This window comes from Hippocampus guttulatus, chromosome 11, assembly GCF_054856545.1.
Source record: "Hippocampus guttulatus isolate MCC_2025c chromosome 11, RoL_Hgut_1.0, whole genome shotgun sequence".
Lineage (NCBI taxonomy): Eukaryota > Metazoa > Chordata > Actinopteri > Syngnathiformes > Syngnathidae > Hippocampus > Hippocampus guttulatus.
The window spans coordinates 21,845,665-21,864,971 of NC_141271.1; the positions used below are offsets into that span (position 1 = coordinate 21,845,665).

Genomic DNA, 19,307 nt, shown 5'->3' on the forward strand with positions numbered 1-19,307 from the left:
TTCCCCGTGTGCATAAAACACGTTTTGCACACATTTGACGTTGAGTTTTTTTTTAGGGTGTGAAAATGTCCGTTTTTTAAGGGGGCTGTTAACACAAACGTGTGTGTGTGTGTGTGTGTGAGAGAGAGAGAGAAGAGGATGACAACAACCAAAAGGGGGAAAAGCAAGAAAAATGGCGGCAAATGTGCGGTGAAAATCTGGGGTTGTTCATTTGGGGCATATTTAGTATTTGCGCACATCGACTCGTTGCGTATTTTGTCCCAACTGAGACGAGAATCGTGGACAAGTGGTGCAAATTGTCATTTGATTTTAAACGTTCTCGCTTCACGTGGGAAATGTCGTCTGCGCGTGTAAATATTGTTGGCCGTGAACGAACACTAGTTGGTCGTCACTCTTATCTTTCAAACAAGCCATCCATTTTTCAATCCATCCGACGAATGTGAAAATTGTGAGTTTTGGTCAAGAAAATTGGACAAAAATAAATAAAACCAAAATCGTAAATACCATGAAAAATACGAAACGATCACTTTCAACGTTTAAATATGAATGATTATTTCTTGTGATCGGGAACCACCCCGAATGAACGCAGGAAACTACGATGCAGGGGGCGGGGGGGGTCGGTTAAAAATAAAAAAGAAATAATGCTGACGGACCAATCGGGTGGCATTCTTCCAATCCGCTGGGTGGCAAAATCTGAGCAGTCTTCTCACATCTACAGCGAAAAAGCCATTGTTGGAATTGAAGCACAAACGCAGCAGAAAAACACCATGTTGAATATTCAAACATTTATTATTTCTTGGAATCATGATCCTATCCAAATATCGAATGCTTTTTGCAGGCAGGACGTGTGATGCAGGCAAAAAACAAAAACAATAGGCCGTGTCTGTTCGACATTTGGTCGTCTGGCTTTTCCAGTGAGGGGAAAAAATAAAAAATAAAATTATATATATATATATATTTGTATAGATTATATATAATACACACGCACACATATATATATATACATGTATATATATATATATATACACACACACACACACGAGGGAAAAAAATATACAGTATATATATATATATATAATACACACACACACATATATATATATATAAATATATAATGCGCGCGCGCGCGCGCACACACACACATATATATACACACACACACATATTATATCCATACACACCTATATTTGTATATCTATAGGTATTTTTGCATCAATTTTTTTTATAATCATGATCCACAAAAAAATCATGATTTTTTTTCATGAGACGTGGAAAAAAAGAAAAATCAGACCAATCAGGTGGCGTCTGTTCTGAGTCCGCCTGCCAATAGAATGAGGCCAGGTGTTCTCCCATCGTGATGCAGAAAAAAAAAAAATCTTTATCTTTGAAATATTGTTTGTGTTCTTTTTGGTAACTAAGATCCAGTCCCCTCCCAAAACCGGCGAGAGCGATGAGCTCATGCAAGCAAATGGACCAATCGGGCGCTTTCAGTTCCAAGCGCGCCCGTCCCGTCAACAGAATCCAACCAATCTTCGGACTTGCTGTAGCGTGGGGGCGGCCAGCTCGCCGGCTCTGCGCCGGCCCTCTTCCAGCACGGCCTCCAGGTGGGAGCGCTCCGCCTTGAGCCGCAGCAGCCGCTGGCGAACGGGCGCCAGCCTCTGGACCAGCACCTCGGCGACCAGGCCTTTGTACGCGGCCGTGTCCAAGCCTCGGGCCAGCGACACGGCCTCGTCCACGCCGATGGCGGCGGCGGCGGCGTGAATGCCGACCAAATTGGACACGCCGGGCCTGGCTTCCGGGTCGTACGTCACCTCCGAGGTAAAGTCGGTGACGGCGCGGCGGATTTTCAGGGTGATGTCATCCGGAGTGTCCGTGATATAAATGGTCGCCATGGTCTGGCCGTCCGACTTGGACATTTTGGAGGAGGGGTCACGGAGGGACTTGACCTTCCGGGCGGAGCCTGCGGAGGGAATCGGATGGAGAACAGGTGAAGGTCGGAAGGTCGGTGAGGCGGCGGTGCACAAGATCCCTGCACAAGTGGAAGTGCAAAAGTTCAAAACTGACCGCAAACTTCTTGGGAGGGGTGGGGGGGGGGGGGGGGGGGGAGACCAAACCTTGGGCGTTGTTTCGGTAACCGAGCAACACGAAACCTCATCTCCTGCAATTGTTTTATTGGGCTTCCCAAAAACGAAAAAGCGGTCGGGGAAGACACATCAGATGGTCCCCGCTGCCGGCCGCCAATCAATCACAAGTCCCGCCCCCCTCAGCAGTCAATTATCACCCGAATGGTGGCAAAGAGGCTTCTTTCATCAAAAGTGCTGACGCCATTTTGTATTTTTACGAGGCTTTGGAATAAACAACCGCATTTTGAGTCTGTGTGTGCGTGCGTGTTGACCATGTGTGCGTTTCATTGCGAGGCCTGTGCGCCGGCATTCCAAAATAGTTCCACGCGTGTCATTCTCATCAGGATTGTGGAAGGGAGCCTTGGATTGAGCCCGAGGTGTTCTTACCGAGCAAGGCGCGGGGCTGAGGGAAGACGGGGTGGCCGTAGCGTCGGTTGAAGATGCGAGCCAGATCCTGAGCCAGCTCCAGATGCTGGACCTGGTCTTCTCCGACGGGGACGTGCGTGGACCTGAAAGCCCGCCCGGCGGGCGAGAGCGCGTCGACAAATGTACACTGTCATCTGGAGCGCATGTGCTTATGCAAACGTGGTTAGTCAAGTGGGTGGGGGGTGGGGGATATCATCATCATCATAATAATCATCAGATTACAGCGTGTTTCACTTTATCGTGTTTTCAAAGGATATCATACTTTTTTTTTTTAGCAGTTATAGGTTCATATTTTTGCTGTGATGAACTTGAGAATATGGTGGGAGTTTGATCGGATTACTTTTCAACGAAATATATGTCAGCTGTCTGCAGTGCAATATTAAACTGGGAAAAAAAAACAAGTCGAATAAATGATTTGTCCACACAATTGACTGAAAGGACAAAAAGATCCCATGGCCCAAATTCCAATCGTTGGAAGGGAGGAAAAACAAAAAAACAAACAAACAAAAAAAAACATCCTCGTTGTCAGGCAGAAAATGTATTTGGGTCTAAAAAGGACCCATTTCCCTTCTTTCATTCTTTTCATTTTCATTTCAATTGTTATTGAATGATTTGCACGTAGCCCCAAAATTATCCTTGGCTTTGCTTTCCGAAAACCAAAACAAAGATCAACCTCATCACGAATACAAAAACTCTCCTAGATTCCAATTTGGCACGCTGCAATTTGAAGTCCGCCCTGCGAGTGGCGGGTTGCAAGTGGGCACAGCGCCGCCCGCAGGCCTGGAGGGCAAGCGACGGCCGGCCTCAAAACCGCGCCACCCGATTGATTGCTGGCTCTACTCACTTGTAGAGAAGAATATCGGCAGCCTGGAGAACAGGATAGGTGTACAGGCCCACGCTGCCTTCATTCTTCTGCTTGCTCTTGATCTGGACACATGCCCCCCCCCCCCCAAAAGAAAAATTTAAAAATAAACATATGTTGATATTTTAGTGACCCAAGATCGGAACAGGCCGCGACCAGTCTTTTTCAGGCATCCAGAAGGTGCGTGTATGCAGGCCTTTTTTTTTTTTTGGCCGCGGCACCTCCTCGGGGCCCGATTGACGCCACATGTGGTCGGGAAATGACGGCTATTAGGAGGACAAATCTGACAGATGGAGAAAGCAATAAAACAGACGAAAACAACGACGGAGAAGCGGGATGGAAATGCGACACGCGGCGGCAGGAAAAAAAACGTAAAACGTGCTCGATGACCAAGGCTTTGTCCATTTCAACAAGTAAACAACTGCAGCAAAATCCCAAAAGCTGGCGCGTTGCTGCACGATCGATTGGCCATCCAGCAAGTGCAAACCGGAATAGAACGCGTGTGGGTGTCAGGGTGGGATTTGGGGGTTTTCAGGATGTTGAAAAGGCTTTGTTTTAGTTGAATTTTTTTTTAATACATGGCGTATTTTCATTGAAGTTTCTTCTTTAAAAAAAAAAAGTCACAAAGTATTGTGCGATCAAGGCAAGTAGCATTCTCTCCCGTCGGGTTGGCCTTCCTCCTGGAGTATAAATGGACAGCAATTGCAAAAATGTCGACGGCCCAAAAGCTCATCGATGAGCATTTTCACGACTACTTAAAAAAAAAAAAAAACAACAACAACAAAAAAAAATAACATTGTATTTGATTTTGTTATTTAGTATTTTTTTTTCGATTTTACTTGTTGTGTGTGTGTTTTCCACGGGTACCTTCCACTGCGGCAGGTGTCGGAGGCGCGGCATGCTGGTCAGGCATCCGAGGATCCAGGAAAGCTCGGCATGCTCGGGCACCTGCCAAGGTCACAAATATTCTGGTCACCTGAACGTTGAACTCCCATGTCAATGGAAAAAAAAAAAAAAAAAAAAAAAAAAACCCCAAAGAAAATGGAAGCACGAAGACGGTGACTGCCTGGCGCCTCAGAGAGGCGGCGCAAGGTACCGCAGGCAATTGAAAAATGGAGCACGCCGACAGAGATGATCGCATACTGTATTTGAATATTTGAAGAAGGATGCAGCGGCGGCCTTGGTTTCACTGGCGGATGCGCGCGGCCGTGTTTTGGGGCAAATTCAACTTTCTGGTTGGCCGGCTGCGTTGACATTCTCTCTCTCTCGTGTCAGATAACTGGGACTTCGATCAGGACGTGACAGCGGGGGCCACTTCTCCCCTTTCACGGCGTAAAAAGAAGGAAAAATAGACGGCGAGGCACTCAAAGGATAACCGTGCATCCAAAATGTCAGCTGGAATAAGAAAGGGCAAAAACGGAATCGCCTGGGTTTGTTGATTTGTTCTTTTTAGCGGGGCCAGGTTATCCACGAGGAGACGAAGGGCGGCAAGAAACTTTAGGGCTGCCGAAACGCGGAGCACTTGCGCCAACGTCACGACTCCTCAATCCGCGGCATTTCTCAGCCACGCAGATGGCGCGTTGGGGGCGGGGCGAACCTGCGACTGCTGGAAGAGGACGGCCTTGCGCGGGTCGACGCCGCACGCCAGCAGGCTGGCCACCATGTCCAGGGTGTTGGCGCGGAGGGCGCGCGGGTCCTGCGGCCGCGTGACGGCGTGCAGGTCGGCCACGCTGTACAGCGCCGACGGGTAGCGCTCCTGCAGGGTCGCCCAGTTGTCCAAGGTGCCCAGGTAGTTGCCCAGGTGGGGGACCCCCGTGGGCTGGATCCCGGAGAACACCCGGCACGCCGCCGCCGACGGCTCCTGCCCAAGAAAAGAAGCCAACTCTCAAACGCCAATGCTACACGGTCAACGGAAAAGCTCGGAGTCCGCGGAGAAAGTAGGCCGAGGGTTTCCGTGCCCGCTTGGGCTCGGAAGCCAGGGGTCGGCTTTCCGACGTGGCTTCGCATCTGACATTTGGGCTTGGCTTTGGAGTTCCGGTGAGGACTGGCAAGTCAAGCCAGGGTGAGGGTTCCAATCTCGGTTTTCGGGCTTTGCCACCGAGACGAGGCTCGGAACGAGAGGAAGAAAACGCGTCCTTTCAAACAAGGGTCAAGGTTTCTTTCATGCCAGGCTCGGGCTTTTACCGGCCTTGAACGTCGAGCATCATTTTATCCAAACGTACTTCAATCGTCAACACCCCTGAACCGGAACCCTAATTCAGAGTTTGGAAAACGGAACCCCTGAAAACCTCGTCGCGACCCCTCCGATCCGAGTTTGATGCCCGGATTAGGGGCACGGGACACCTAAACTCCGTTTGAAGCCTGACGGGGACACGGTGGGGACATCAAACCTTCGATGAAAAGCCTCCGTGGCAGTTGGGGTGTGGTCTCCGATGAACATTTCAAGGCAGGGTCATGGTTTTCAAACTCGGGTGAGGGTTTCGCGCAAGAGTATGGGTTGCCAGATTCAATTCGGATTTTGCGGCGGGCGAGGCTTTCAAGCCTCGGGTCGGATTTCAAGCGGGAGCAAGGGCTGGCTTTGAAATTTGAATTTCGAGCCGTTCGTCTGGACCTTTCTGGCTTCTCGGCGAGCGACGAAAACGCCCCGGGGCTTCCTTTTCGCCGGACGCGCTTCTCGCCGCGCCCATGGCGTCGACCGGCCGGCAGCCCGAGTCCCGAGCGCCGCAAAGCTCCCGGCGCGCTGGAACGCGAGCGAGGCCGGAAGGAACCGAGCGCTTAAGTCATTAGTCGCCATGTAATTGCGGCGAGCCTCTTCGGGGGGGCGTCGGGGTCGATTTAGGGCGCAGACGGCACCCCGGGTCTGGCTCATGTGTGTTCTCACCTCCAGCTGACATGCCCCCCCCCCCCCCGCGAAGGAAGCCATTAGCCACGCAGACATGCTAATGGCGTCATTTGAGCCAATCAAGTGTCAAGCAGAGTCAACAGCGGCCACGAAGCAGCCGTCACCTGGCCAGACGCCTCCGAGGAAGGAAAGCCGACCGGCCGCGGTCTGGAGAGCGCTTTGTGGGCTTTGGGGGAAGGGGGGGGGGCGAAGAGGTAAATCAGCCCCCGCCCGACGACAGGCCGGACAGCCAATAGTGTACGGCAATTAATTTTTATGACGGATGCCGCAACACGAGCGCAACGGTCGTAAAAGGCGATCCGCTTCGAAATCCCGGCAGCGAGCGTCTCGACGCGGCGGCCGCTGCCCCGACGCGTGATTTGTCCCGCCATATTTCATAGGTCTCATAAAACGATCGCGGAAGGAAAGGCGCGGCGCACTCGGTAACGTGAGCCGACGTTTGGGGGAAAAAGGACGCCCCGCGAGACGGGCGCGTGCCGTCTGAGTCGAGGCTCAAAAGCTCAGCGAGTCATCGCCACCCGCCCGTCGCGGACAACAAAATGGCGGCCTGGCGTCCTCTTCAATTTTGGTCGCCGCGCATGCTTTTGGAGGAAAGCCTCGCAGGCGCGGCGAGAACGTGAAGCCCGCACCTCTGCCCATCTCCCGTTTTCCGTGACGCTTCCATCCCAAGCGGAGGTCATCGGGAGTGAGACCTGACGGGAAGGCAGCCATTTTGGGGCTCGTACTTGCACAAACTCGAAGCCGTGATGTCAAATTGACCCACGTTTGGAGCAGGGGCGTGCGCGGGCGTGTCGTTTCTCTTGCGCGCGCGAGGCGGCCGCGGGACGGGCGTCCGATCATCATCGGGAGGATTTCTCCGCTTTGGTGGCCTTCAATTTGTACTTGCGGTCGCGGATGCGAGTGGAAGCTCCCAAATTGTCAACGTGGAATTCAACTCAAATGAGTTTTGCTCCGACAACATTTGGCCAGCTTCTTGCGGGCTTTTGCGCGAGTCCTCGCGGGGACTTCAAAAGTTTCGACGCGTCGACTGGCATGCCGGCGCTGGCCGGCTTTCTCCCGTATTGCATTTATTAGGCATTCTTGCGCGAGGATGTCATTTTGTTGCGGCTGATTAATCCAACATTTTCTCGCCGGCACCGCAGCGTGCGGTCGCTTGTTCCCCGGCGGACGGGAAGAGAGAGAAATGTTGGAAAGCCCCCCCCCCCCCCCCCCCCGCTGGAACTGTAGAGGAAAAAAAAAAAAAAAAAGACACCGCACGATTCGCTCTTTGTCCTCACATGACGTGACGGCTGTTTTTCCGCCGGGCTGACCGGCAGGCGGCTTTTATTTTTTTGAAGGCTCGTCTGTCCAAGTTTAAGATGGACACGTTTCCCCCGCAGCGTGTTTGCGCTTGACCCCCCCCGCGCGGACGTTACCGCACGGTGACATTGCCAGACAAATGAAGACCTATTCCTGGAAAAAGTGCGAAAACACGGCGCTAACGTGTACATAACCTTCCGCATTCCCCCCCCCCCCAACACACACAAAGCGTGCAATGTCTTCAGCATATGGCGGCTGCGAAAGAGGAAAGCTTTCGTCACCTTAGCGACGATTGTAGCGCGACGGCCGCCGCCGTCGGTGTTAAAATATGAGGAGCGAGGGGGGGCCCGTTAAGCGTCGTCGACAGGCTGACGTTTCTTGTTTTTGTTTTTTTTAACATTTGTCAGAGCCGGAGAGCATTTCCTCAGCCGCGATCGGCTGTGGCGACGCCTCCAAATATTCGCCGCCATATTGGAGCGTGTGAATCGGAAAGCTTCGCGACTTAGCACCGCCCATCCGTCCGGGACGACTCCGATTTGAGCCGAATTCGGTTTGGGGAGTCGGCCCGAAATGACGGCGCCGAAAAGCAAAGGCCAATCAAAACAAACGGCAAAACATCCACGTCTCTCCGTCCGCGACCTGGAAAAACGCTGGCTGTTGAATTTGCAATCGGCGGCAGGTCGGGCATATCCAAAGTGCGGATCGGCCGTCGTCATCAAAGCTTTTCCGGCTTTCGTCGTCGGCGTTGTTCATCGCGGCCCGACAGAGCGGATCTGTTCCGCGATGCGCTCTGGGCGTCCTTTCAGGGCTCCTAACGCTCGACGCCAGCCAAGACGTTTCACACCGACGGCGCGCGCCAATTTCAACAAGTCTGCCGGACGGTCGCCCCCCCCCCCCCCCCCCCCGCGCTGCGAGCGACCGCTCAATCTTTGGAGCTGCAATCCGGCGTCAGATCTTTGCCAACGCCGCATCCTGAGAGGAGTGCGAATGGAAGGATGGAATGACGGAAGCCCCCCCCCCCCCCACCACCAGCTCTCCCGCTGAGCATCCCAACACAGAGGGTCCGATGTTCCCCTTCCGTCCCAGGAATAACCCCCTGCCCCCGCCTACCCGGAAAGACTGCGATCTTAATTCAGCTTGACGTGCCTTCGCTCCCTATCCGACGTGGCCATCTATGTACCGGTTAACCAAACTCTACGACATAGCGCGCGCGCGCGTGTTTTTGTCCGAGGTGAGAACACGCCGCAACTCGAGAGCTCGTACGGAGCAAGAAAATGTCAGACCAAAAGAAAAAAGGCGACATTCCCCCCCCCGAAACCGTGCGCTCCAAATCCTCATTTGGGTGGATTTGCACCTGCAGAAGTCAAGTCGTCCTCGGTGGAATCTTGGCGCCGGCCGTGCCTTTGGGGGGGGGGGGGGGGGGCAAGCAAAAGAACCCGAGAAGGGCGGCAACAGGGACGGAAAAAAAAAATGCAGCTACTGAGGTCAGGGGAACAAACGCAAAATGACTTGATGATATTTCATCGAAGGGGCTCCCGAGCTGACCCGAAGGCAAACTTGCGAACACAAAGAGGAGCGGCAGCCCGCTAGCCTCGACCGGATGGAAGGATTTTCCCGTAGCCGCCGAAGGGACCAGAGAGAGGACCTTTCCCAATCAGATGAGCCCAAGCGTAGTCCGAACCCCGACCGCGTATCCCGGACGGAAGGACTTTCATTTGGGACTGAAATTCCAGCAGCCAAAGGGGGGGGGGGGGCTTTCCCTCACCCAGTCACCCCCTAAAGCGAGCTCTAACCAGCGGTCGCCCAAGGCCGAACTCAGACGGAGAGGCGGGGTCTCCCCCTTCACTCCAATCCAAAACTTTCCTCTCGGCGTGAAGCGGCAAGAAAAGATTTGGCCTGATGCCATTTCGCCTCAACCCTCACCCAGCCGCCAGGGTGAAATCCCGGAAAAGCCGTGCCCGGCGTGCCTCAAGGAGACGCAAAAGGAAGCCGCCGGCCTCGTCCCAACCTTCGCTCCTCACGCAAATGGAAGCAGAGAGGGAGTTTTTGTTGCTTTTGTCCCCCCCCCCCCCGAGCCGACAACGCTAAATTATTCGGACTGTCAACCCTGGGAAATGACTGTCATGCATTTTCCTCCACATGGCAGGAGGTGCCAAAGAGGTGTCCCAAAAAACAAACATCCACCACGTGAACACTTTTTTTTCTCCCCCCCCCTTTTTTTTTTCTTAGCCCATTCCAGATTTCAGCGTGTGTTTTTCTGTTTCTCCTCCACGGAGGGAGGCGGGGAGTTGTGGACGGGGGTACGCCCCCCACCCCGCTTCCCCAAAAAGAACATTTGATTAAATCTGCGGTGGGAACGCGGGACAGGTGAGATTGATGAGGCTCCTCCGAGCTTCACGCTGCGCAGCGAGCGCGGCGGCGGGGCAGCAACAGAACCGCGGCAGTGTGGCGGGCGGGGGCCCTCGCGCCGTGGGGTCCCCGGCCTGATTAATGGCGACTGGAGGCCCTTCAAAAACAGCAGACGCGGGCCGCTCCAAAAATAACCTCGGCGGGCCGCGGCTTCTCCGGGGTCCAGACTTCAAGACGGCCTGCGGGGAGGCCCCTTTTTTTGGGGGGGGGGGGGGGGCAGCAGGAAACTCTGATCGACCTCATTAGGAACTCGGCCTTGAAGCGCTGTTTCCAGCTCGAAGCAAAGTGACAAAAATGGAGCGGGGCGAGCGTATCAACTCCGGGATCTGGCGAGGGGTCGATGCGGTTACACGCGGGTGACGGACGCAATTAGCCAGCCCATAAAGCGGCCCGTTTAGCCACGCCCACGTGGACTTCTTTCGACGAGGGGCCCGAGCCAATCCCGAGGGAGCACCGACGAGGGAAAACTAGCCGTCGCCGGGAGCAGGTGGCAGAAGAACCAAACGGGAAAGTGAAAGGGGGAAAAAAAAAAAAACACTCAAAACAACAACAAAAGTACAAAAAGTGATTTGTCACGCCAGCAAATTCAGCCAACGACCGACTCCAACAAATTTTGTTGGGAAAACAAAAAGACGGCAAACGAGCGGCAGGAAATTCCGCGCACAGATAGCTTAGGCGCCCAAAATCGCAATTGGCAAAATGCCGCAGCGGTGCGCCGTAAAGAATAAAAAGGATTAGGAAAATGGCGCTCGCGAGGCTCTTATCGCGCGGCCGCTTTTTCACCGTGCCGTCGTCCGCGCGGAGGGAACGAGACGGCGGGCGAGCGAGCGGGCCGGGAGCCCACCCGGAGTCACGACGAGACGCGCGGCGTGGAACAAAGAGCGAGGGGCGCAAAAGGCAAACATCTCGGCGGGTCGCTTCCCTGAAAAATATCATCATCATAAATCTGACTCGTGGCTTTTCTTTTTCTGAACTGGTCCCGGCTGAGTCGACGCTCGAATGCTCACCGAGAAAGAGAGCGAAAGCGAGAGAGAAAAAGGAATGTTTCATTTCCTCCAGCTCGGGAGGTTGACGAGCGATGGAAGCCTCGACTTGGCGCAAGTTGTTTGCAACGTCAAGCCGCCTTGGACGGGATTTGGATTCCGTCAATATGTTGGCCTAAACCCCAGCTGAGGGAATTAGCGCTGACATTTTCAAAACAAATCGGCCAGCTCACGAACGCCCCCCCGCCCCCACCCACCCGACTCTAGCCGGAATCTCCCACTCGACTAAGGCAAAGTGGCTTTAACGGTTGAAGTCGGCACCCGAGGAAGTGAATTTGGGGGCGGCGGGGAGAACCCGCAGGCCGCTTCCCGTTTCCCGCGGCCAAGGCACCGCACCCCGACGAGTGCAAAATCAAGCCGGCAGACCTTGCCACTCCAACATGGCTTTGCCCTTTCTGTTGCGCCGCGGCGTTGGCTGCCGCTCCATGCCGTCCGTGGCTTCTGCGCGACGTCCGGACGTCGCCCCCGCGTCCCTCCCCGGGCGCAAGCGCTCAAGCTAATAGCGACTCATTGGAGAAGCTCCCTCCGCCTTCACTTCCACTTTCCTTCCTTCAACGCAGCCGGCCGACTTGATTGGGTCAAGACTGGGCTTCCTTGCCCATTCACGTGACACGATTCGACAGAAAACCTTGGCCGAGTGTACGCACGTCATAAAAGCTTTCCCCTGGCATCGTGAACTCGCTTTCATGACCTACGGGGAAAACATTTGCAGTTGAGACGACGCAAAATTTTGCTTGCGCTGGCGGCAATAAGACGGTAGATGAAGCGCTGCTCTTGGTTTCTTGTAAAATGCGCAAAGCACCTGGCACAAAAGGGGGGCGAGGTTCGATGTGCGTCAAACCGGGCCGCCCTTCTTCGCTTGCCCGTCACGCCTCGGAAAAAACCCCCCAAAACAAAATAAAAACACTTTTTAAATTCTCCCTTTCCCACTCTGACTGCAAGCTGAAGCGTTTGACACTCACACAAGGTGATCATACGAGCGCCGCCTTACTTCTCTCCCCACCTTATTCCCGGGGGCTCCCTCCCGGACAAACCACCATGCGCGCCACTTCCTGGAAGTAGAATTCTGCGCATCGCGACAGTGGCTTTTGTTTCACGTCCGTCCCCGCGCCCCCTTTTTCTAACGCTCCAATCCCACTGAGGGGGCAAAGGTTTGCAAACGTCGGCTTCAGTCACGGTCGTCAACGTCGGCCAAACGTTCACCAACAGTTTTGACGTTTTTGTTTTTCTTGGCCGACGTTTCCGGCCTTGAAGGAACCCCGACGAGCACTCGACATTGGCAAACGGTGGCCCCTCGGTGGGACGGGGGCTTCCGAGTTCACCTTGAAAAATGTCTCGCGCGGCTCGGGAACCTCGGACGGAGAGGAGAGACTCGCCGGCGGAGGAGGTCGAAGCTGCGACTGGAAGAGCAAGTTTCGGAAGCGCCGCGCCCAGAGGAGGAGGGGAGAGCGCGATGCGACAGAACCTTGGTGCCAGCCTTATTCGTGGATTGATTGACTGACTTACTTAATGTCATCGTCCCGCACCGCCGCACGAGCAGGAAGCGGGATCGGACCGCGTACGCTTCGAAGCATTCCCGCGTTGTCGGTAAAAGCGGACCCCGTGTCAACGATGCACCCGCTTCGCTTCGTGCCGGAAGTGGCGCGCGTCGTTCGCGCCGAGGCTCACGGCGCCTTGGAACAAGGTGGCTGCACGCGTGCGACGGCTTGACATTTCAAGGTGGAAGGTAGACGTGAAGGGGGAGATGTGAGATGAAGGCAGGAATGAGAGCTGGCTCTTAAGGAAGAAAAGACAAGAAAACTGCCTTCCAAGCATTTTATGCAGTTATTGGCGAACATAAGGACCTATTTCGGTGTCAAATTTATTTCCCATCATGCGCGGCACAACCGACTACGGTTATCACCTTTCCGTCTAATTTGCTGTAGTTTCGCTTCAAATATTCAGTATGCCATCAGTCGATTCTGTGTGTCAGCTCATCTCTCGCGTTTTGCAGTCAACGTGAGCACGAAGTCAGCAGACGTTACATGTCGGCTTCAATATACAAGGTGTGCTGTAATTGCATTTGCTTTGCGTTAGGTGACCCGGGAGTGTCACTATCATGTAGGAGAAGAAAAAGATCTGCCAAACTGCACAGTCCAAGGGAGACAGCGAGCACGTATGTGATGGGCTGCTATCGGGCGAGGGATGATAGCGGCCCACGATCTAAGATGAGAAATAACTTCAATCGTAGCCCAAGAAATTGTAATCGGGACGGGCAAGTCAACTATTCCTATTTGTAGTCCTCACAGATATACACAAGCGCACATGAAATTGCCTCCAAGTACTTTACTCCGTATGGCCGTTGAAAGTCCAATTTAGACGAAAATTAGCCCACAAACAAGCGCTGACCGTGAAGCTTGGCCACAAAAACACGAGACAGTTCGCGCTTCTACTACTGGGGAGGGAAGTGTAAAGGCTGTAAAAAGAGCCAAGAAATACAAAGAGCCTTGTCGACACACAACGCGGACGAGACCGCGGTCTGTATTTACCTCGTTTTCCGACGCGCCGCCATCGCAGAGAAACCTTTGGTGGACTCGCCGAAGCCTCCCGGAGAAACTGAGCAGGAGATGTGGCGCGAGGGAAGCCCGCACCGGCAGCGCCATGTTGACGATGGGCGAAGGCGGGGCTCGGTGACGTCACAGCGCAGCTCCTACGGCGAGCGCGACGGTTCGAAACACTTCGACACGAAAGCCGAAGGGCTCATTTCCAGGAGGAGGAGAGTCGCGATGGACTCCCGATTGTTTGTTCTCTAATAGTGCGTACATTCGGGAAAAACGTTCAAACAAACGTTTACGACCACATGCGTTCAAAGCACGAGAATACGTGTGGATAGCCGTGTGTGGTGAAGGTGGAAATAAAGGTCAAGAAGCGATCTTGAGGGGGCGATCGGGGGTGACGAAAGGTCATGTGGGAAATTTGCCAAAACAAAGGTGAACAGGCAGGTTTCACAGAAGGGCGGGGAATGAACTGCTGTTGTGATTTCAAGGTGTCAACCAAAGGTGCAGAGGCATTTTTCAGGCGGAAATAAAGGTGACAATGGCAGCTTGAAGTGGACATGGAGTGGCTCGGTGTTTGTGCTGCAAATATAGGTGGAGAGAAATCTTTCAGGTGAGTTCAGCGTGGAACTTTGGGTGGAAAGATGTGTGTCAGCAAGAAATAAAGGGGGAAATACAGTGGAAGATAAAAGTGGACAGCCACGCTGAAGGTCGTTGGGATGTGTTTTCGCGAGGTGGAAATAGAGATTGAGAGGTGCGTTAAGGGAACGCTCAAGAGTGCGCTTACCGCCGAAGTCAAGTTGGAGATGTCCTTTCAAGCTCTAAATCACAGGTGTCAAACTCAAGGCCCGGGGGCCAGATCTGGCCCACCACATCATTTTCTATGGCCCTCGAATGCAAATCAAACATGTCAACTTCCATGATGCTTGTTAAAGTCTCGAACAACATTTTTTAAATGATCATATGTAATGAACAAGAGACATTTTGTTAGCATTTTTTGAAACCAAACCCCTCACGACAGTAACTTAAACAATATTGAAGAAACCATTTTTATTTGGTTTCAGTCATAATGGCCCTCCAAGAGAAACGGTCATTAAAACGTGGCCCACGATAAATATGAGTTTGACACCCCTGCTCTAAATTAAGGTGGCGAACTGCGTTTCGAAGTATCGGCGCTTGGGGGGGGGGGGGGGGGGTGAAATTTCTCAAGGCAGAATTCAAAGTGGAAAAGGGCGATCGAAATCTCATTCAGCGCCAGCCATTTTCAGACCCATCTCGACCCTACCAGATGAACCTAACAGGCAAAGCACTATCCGGGATTGATCGGACTCCTTAAAAGACATCAAACCACGTCCTTGGCATCCAACGAGATGTGCCGAAGGTGGAACGAAAGGTGGACGAGTGCCTCGAAGCAGGAAGTGAAGGTGGGGAGTTGCGTTTGGTGTCGTGAGATGCTTCCTTGTTGTGTCTGGGCCCCGACTGGTTGGCCTTCATTTTCCCATGACCGCTGAGCTCTTTTCCATGCGTGGCCGTCGAGTATGATCTTGACACGCAACGCCCGTATTAGCGATGAGCCGGCACATGGGGGTCGGGTTACGTGATGGCGTGTTTGCTCGCCGCTACCTGAGAGCTTTCATGTCGGCAACATCTGCCGCATCTGGTTGTGTTTGCCGCGCACAAAAACGCCAGCGCGTCACTCCATATTCATTAGCGTTTCCCGAGGCAACGGCTGCTGCTCTGTGTGTGTGTGTGTGTGTGTGTGTGTATACCTTTAGCTGCTGTTTCCTGGCCACCCACCAGACGCGCGCACACACCATTGTGGACCCAGTTGGAAATTCCTCAACTTGACTCAAGGCAAAGTTCTTTGCAATGGGGGGGGATATATAGATATATATGCTGAATAGCAATAAAAGACAACGAGCTCTGGTTTCAAATGTGAATGTGACGTGAATGAAATAGCAGCAGATGCAAATGAATGCGATTCAATGCCTGGAAGTCATTTGCATTGATTGCCATTGGTCGTCGTGACTTGTCAGCGATTTGTCCAAGTGATTGTCAAAAGTCAGACCTTTGCAGGGCCTGAATGTTAAGAGCAATCAACAAAATGGATGCGCCACAAGAGCAATGCCTTCCGATTGTTCGCGCAAACAAACACACAGTTACAAATTGAATTTTTTTTTTCGTCCAACTGAGAGGTAGTTGATATATAAATCATAAATAGGGAGAAGTATTGCTGTTTTGTGTTATATCGAGAAGCGCTAAAGGAAGCGCGGCGTCGACGTGTCCCGAAGAAAAAGCGGAAAACGTTGACCCCAGGAGGGCGACGAGCGATGAGCGACGATTGAACGCGTCAAAACACTTGCAGCAATAACACCTCGCAACAACACCTCATTTGTCTTCCTCCTCCTCCTCACCTTCGGACACTTCATTAGGTACGACCACCCCGACTGATGAGCGACGTGTTGGGCCTTCGCACACACACACACACACACAAAAACACGTTTGGAGACATTTTTGAGAGGAAGTAGAAATGATACAGGTCATGTAAACGTGAAAGTGGACGTTAAGGTGGCAATTTTTTATGGTGGTGGTGTGTGTCCCCCCCCCCCCCAAAAAAGCTTCCAGCCACGAGATCTCCTGAGCAAGAGAGGATCAAGATTGCAGAGGCCTGTTTCGCGACGAAATCTGTCATCCAAACTCGGCGACAATGTCAGAGGGACGTTCCTGGAGGAATAGGCTCCGAGCGGCGTCACGAGAAAGCGCCGACCGGACAAACGCAGGCGGACATCGGGGCGGACGCCGCGACATGAGAGGTCGCGCTGGGCGGCCACGCTCGGTCCGGACAGAAAATCAGGTGGACTCTCCGGACTTTTCGTTCGCTCGTTTGCCGTGAATGTCATCGTTGTGCTCAGGGTGGAAAAAAAAAAAGCCAACTCTGTCCGCTCGGTGCCGTGTTGCGCCGAAGGTGGAATTGGAATTCCGGCTGCTACAGACGAGCTGGGGGCCGTTGGACTTGGGGCCGTGTTTATTATGCCGGTTGTAGTTTTGCAGGGTTGCCGTCCACCTGTCATAATAACGCCGCCCTTTCGTCTCGAGGGGCAAGCGAGGTGCTGAGTGAGGCCTCAAATGTGGCCGCGTGTACGCGCGCTTGTGGACGGCGATGCTGAAAGACGGGGTGGGGGCGGGGGACCGCAGGCCTTCAACGTGCGCGCGGGACGAACGGACACCGCCCAAACGGACGGACAGACGGAATGACGACACGCGTGAAGGATTGACGCCAGCTGGCAGTGATTGGTCTCCATCCACACACACACCAGAAGCGGTGACGACCTTTGGCATTTTACAGTCTGCGTTCAAATTCATGCAGACAAAAAAAAAGTGGATGTGTGTGTGTGTGTGTGTGTGTGCGCGCTCGCGCTTCCCTGAGGGAGGCCAGTTTCAGCACCTTGTCTCATTGCCTGTCGTGGTGTCGACAGCGGCTGAAGTGTGTGTGTGCGGGTGTGTGTGAGATGAAGTGACCGCTAGAGTCAGACAAGTTCAAGCAAGATCATGTAGGACCATTTCCGATTTGAAGGTGGCGTGCTTTCCAGGCGGCGATAAAGAGAGCCCGGCGTGTTCAAGGTGGAGCTGCGGAGGACCTAAAGAGGGGCCGGTCAGGTGAGTTGAACGAGCCAGTAAAGGCGGAGAGACACCTGCAAAGTGGGGCGACAGATGCGGGGGTGCTTGCGGGCCAAATCAAAAGGGGAACAACGATGGAGGCCTTTGGAAGCTTGAAAGGTGAGGAAGCCCTCGCTCGGCTTTCAATTCAAGGCGGCGAAGGTGAAGGTCCCAAAATCAGACAGGAGTCAAGGCAGCGTCCAAAAGCCCATCAGCGCAACGCGTGCGAGCATCTCACTGACGCGCCTCATTCTTCCAGTCCTCACGGCGTTTGAAGACCAAGTCCGGACGACGTGTGCAGAGAGGCTTCGTCCTGAGGCGCGTAATCAGAAGCAGACCGCCAATCCATCAGCGGCCGCGCCGTCCCCGCACGACACACTCCAGAGACACCAGAGGATGGAGACTTTCTCCTCTTGCTCGTTAGTCAACCTGACACGCTCCGCCGCGGCCCCGCTCAACTATTCCCGGCTGTCGGACGCGCACGCACGCACGGCAACATTTTTGGTGGTGCGAGTGCAGTCGTCGAGAGAGAGAGAGAAAAAAGGACGAAAAAGAGCTCCAAAGTCTTTTGCGGTTGATCCCAAAAGCCAGCTTCACAATGATTATGTTTTTTTGGGGGGGGGGGGGGGTTGCCCCCAAATTTCCTTTTATTTCTTACTGCGGCCAACACCCTTTCTCCTGTTTATGTATTTTATTCTCACATTTTGAACATTTGTTTTCTACTTTTGTCTTATTTGCGACTTCTTCTGGTATTTGGTATTCTGTTGCTTTTATTTTCTTTTTTTCACCACAGCTGTATTGATAGTTGACTTTGCGTGTTCTAAATGCACCTTTTTCTTGGAACATTGCGACTCGGTTTCATTGAAATTGCTGGGAACGATTTCACTTTATTCTGCTGTTATTCTTCCATCGCTGTTTGACTCGCTCAAGAAGAAATACTGTATATATGTGCGTACACCAGTGGCGTTCCGTCAGGGCCAGCAAAGCCTTCTCTGCTGGCCTAAACATTCTCAGAAAAGTAAATTTAATAAATTTACTTTTCTGAGAATAACATAAATTAAATGTGTTATTTTATTTTCATAAATATGTCAACAAAATTATTCTCTGTATTCTTTACGTCATATTATTTCCACTTAGTCGAGTGGCTTATTTGAAATAACATCGATAAATAACTTCTTTATTACGGTAGAGTTTTTAACCAATCCTATTTCGGCTAGCTTGTGTTGCCAGGTAAACTAAAGTTGCTCGGGGCCTTCAGATGAAACAGAGCAGGCCCCTGTGCGCTGGAAATGAACGGGCACAGTCAGCTTGCAATAGCCAATCAGATCACGAGTCTGCCCCGGCCTTTACGTCGTCACTGGACGTGCGCGTTCGGTGATTGGTCGAGCGCCTGCTAGAGGGAGCTATCGCTGCATTTTGACCCAAAATGGCCGAAGGAGACCACGTTGATCCGGTTGCAGGACTACTTTCCACACCACTTTCAAGACGGACCTTCCACCGGATTTACCCATTGAAGTTGTTTTACCAAGGCAGCAAGGAAACATCGGAGCACGGCTGGGCACTTACAAGCTACGGTGCGTTTCAAAACGTTTGGGGACACTCGCGTAGATCTGCAGCTCAGTGAACAGTCACTACATTGGGGAGTAAATGAATTTTATTTTACATTTCTTCTTGTTATTTTATTTCGGTAGTATTAATGGTCACCAAATAAAATGACTCAGTTCACCTGCAATTTATAATGGCGCATTGTAGTCGGCTTCCTGCACTAAAATTCGTTCAATCTCAGCTGCTCAACATTTTCAGTTATTTGCTGTTGTATAGCCTATTCTCAAAATGCAAATGATCTGTTTACTTTATTTTCAAAGAAAAGTTTGTTTTGTTATTGTGTGTTTGGTGTCTTATATGAAACTGCGACATTGCGCAATGTATTGGACAGACTTGTTTATGATCACACAGCGTCATTTGGGTGGCATTTTATTGAGTATTTTTAAATCATCGTTTTATTTTTGACAATATCTGTCAATTTAGTTTCCTGCTCTTAATTGTGAATGC

General features: G+C 52.4%; 1 protein-coding gene and 1 long non-coding RNA gene across 5 annotated transcripts; one reads left to right on the forward strand and one right to left on the reverse strand.

Moving 5' to 3' along the window:
• Nucleotides 1–770: 770 nt before the first annotated feature.
• On the reverse strand, nt 771–13,721 carry wars2 (tryptophanyl tRNA synthetase 2, mitochondrial). Its single transcript, XM_086124585.1, has 6 exons — nt 13,593–13,721; nt 5,009–5,272; nt 4,279–4,359; nt 3,394–3,476; nt 2,511–2,632; nt 771–1,960 (listed from the first exon to the last, which is right to left on the reverse strand). Exons 1-6 carry the CDS (start codon nt 13,704–13,706, stop codon nt 1,512–1,514), a joined length of 1,113 nt encoding a protein of 370 aa, XP_085980711.1. The 5' UTR covers nt 13,707–13,721; the 3' UTR covers nt 771–1,511.
• Nucleotides 13,722–14,109: 388 nt separating this feature from the next.
• LOC147198674 (uncharacterized) lies at nt 14,110–18,220 on the forward strand. 4 transcript variants are annotated; one of them, XR_015102272.1, is made up of 4 exons: nt 14,110–14,211; nt 16,217–16,920; nt 17,189–17,375; nt 17,515–18,220. It is a non-coding gene; the product is annotated as an uncharacterized LOC147198674 (long non-coding RNA). The 4 variants fall into 4 exon arrangements; XR_015102273.1 differs by adding an exon at nt 14,867–15,022 and having other exon boundaries at nt 14,122–14,211; nt 17,189–18,220; XR_015102270.1 differs by having other exon boundaries at nt 17,189–18,220.
• The last annotated feature ends 1,087 nt before the right edge of the window (nt 18,221–19,307 follow it).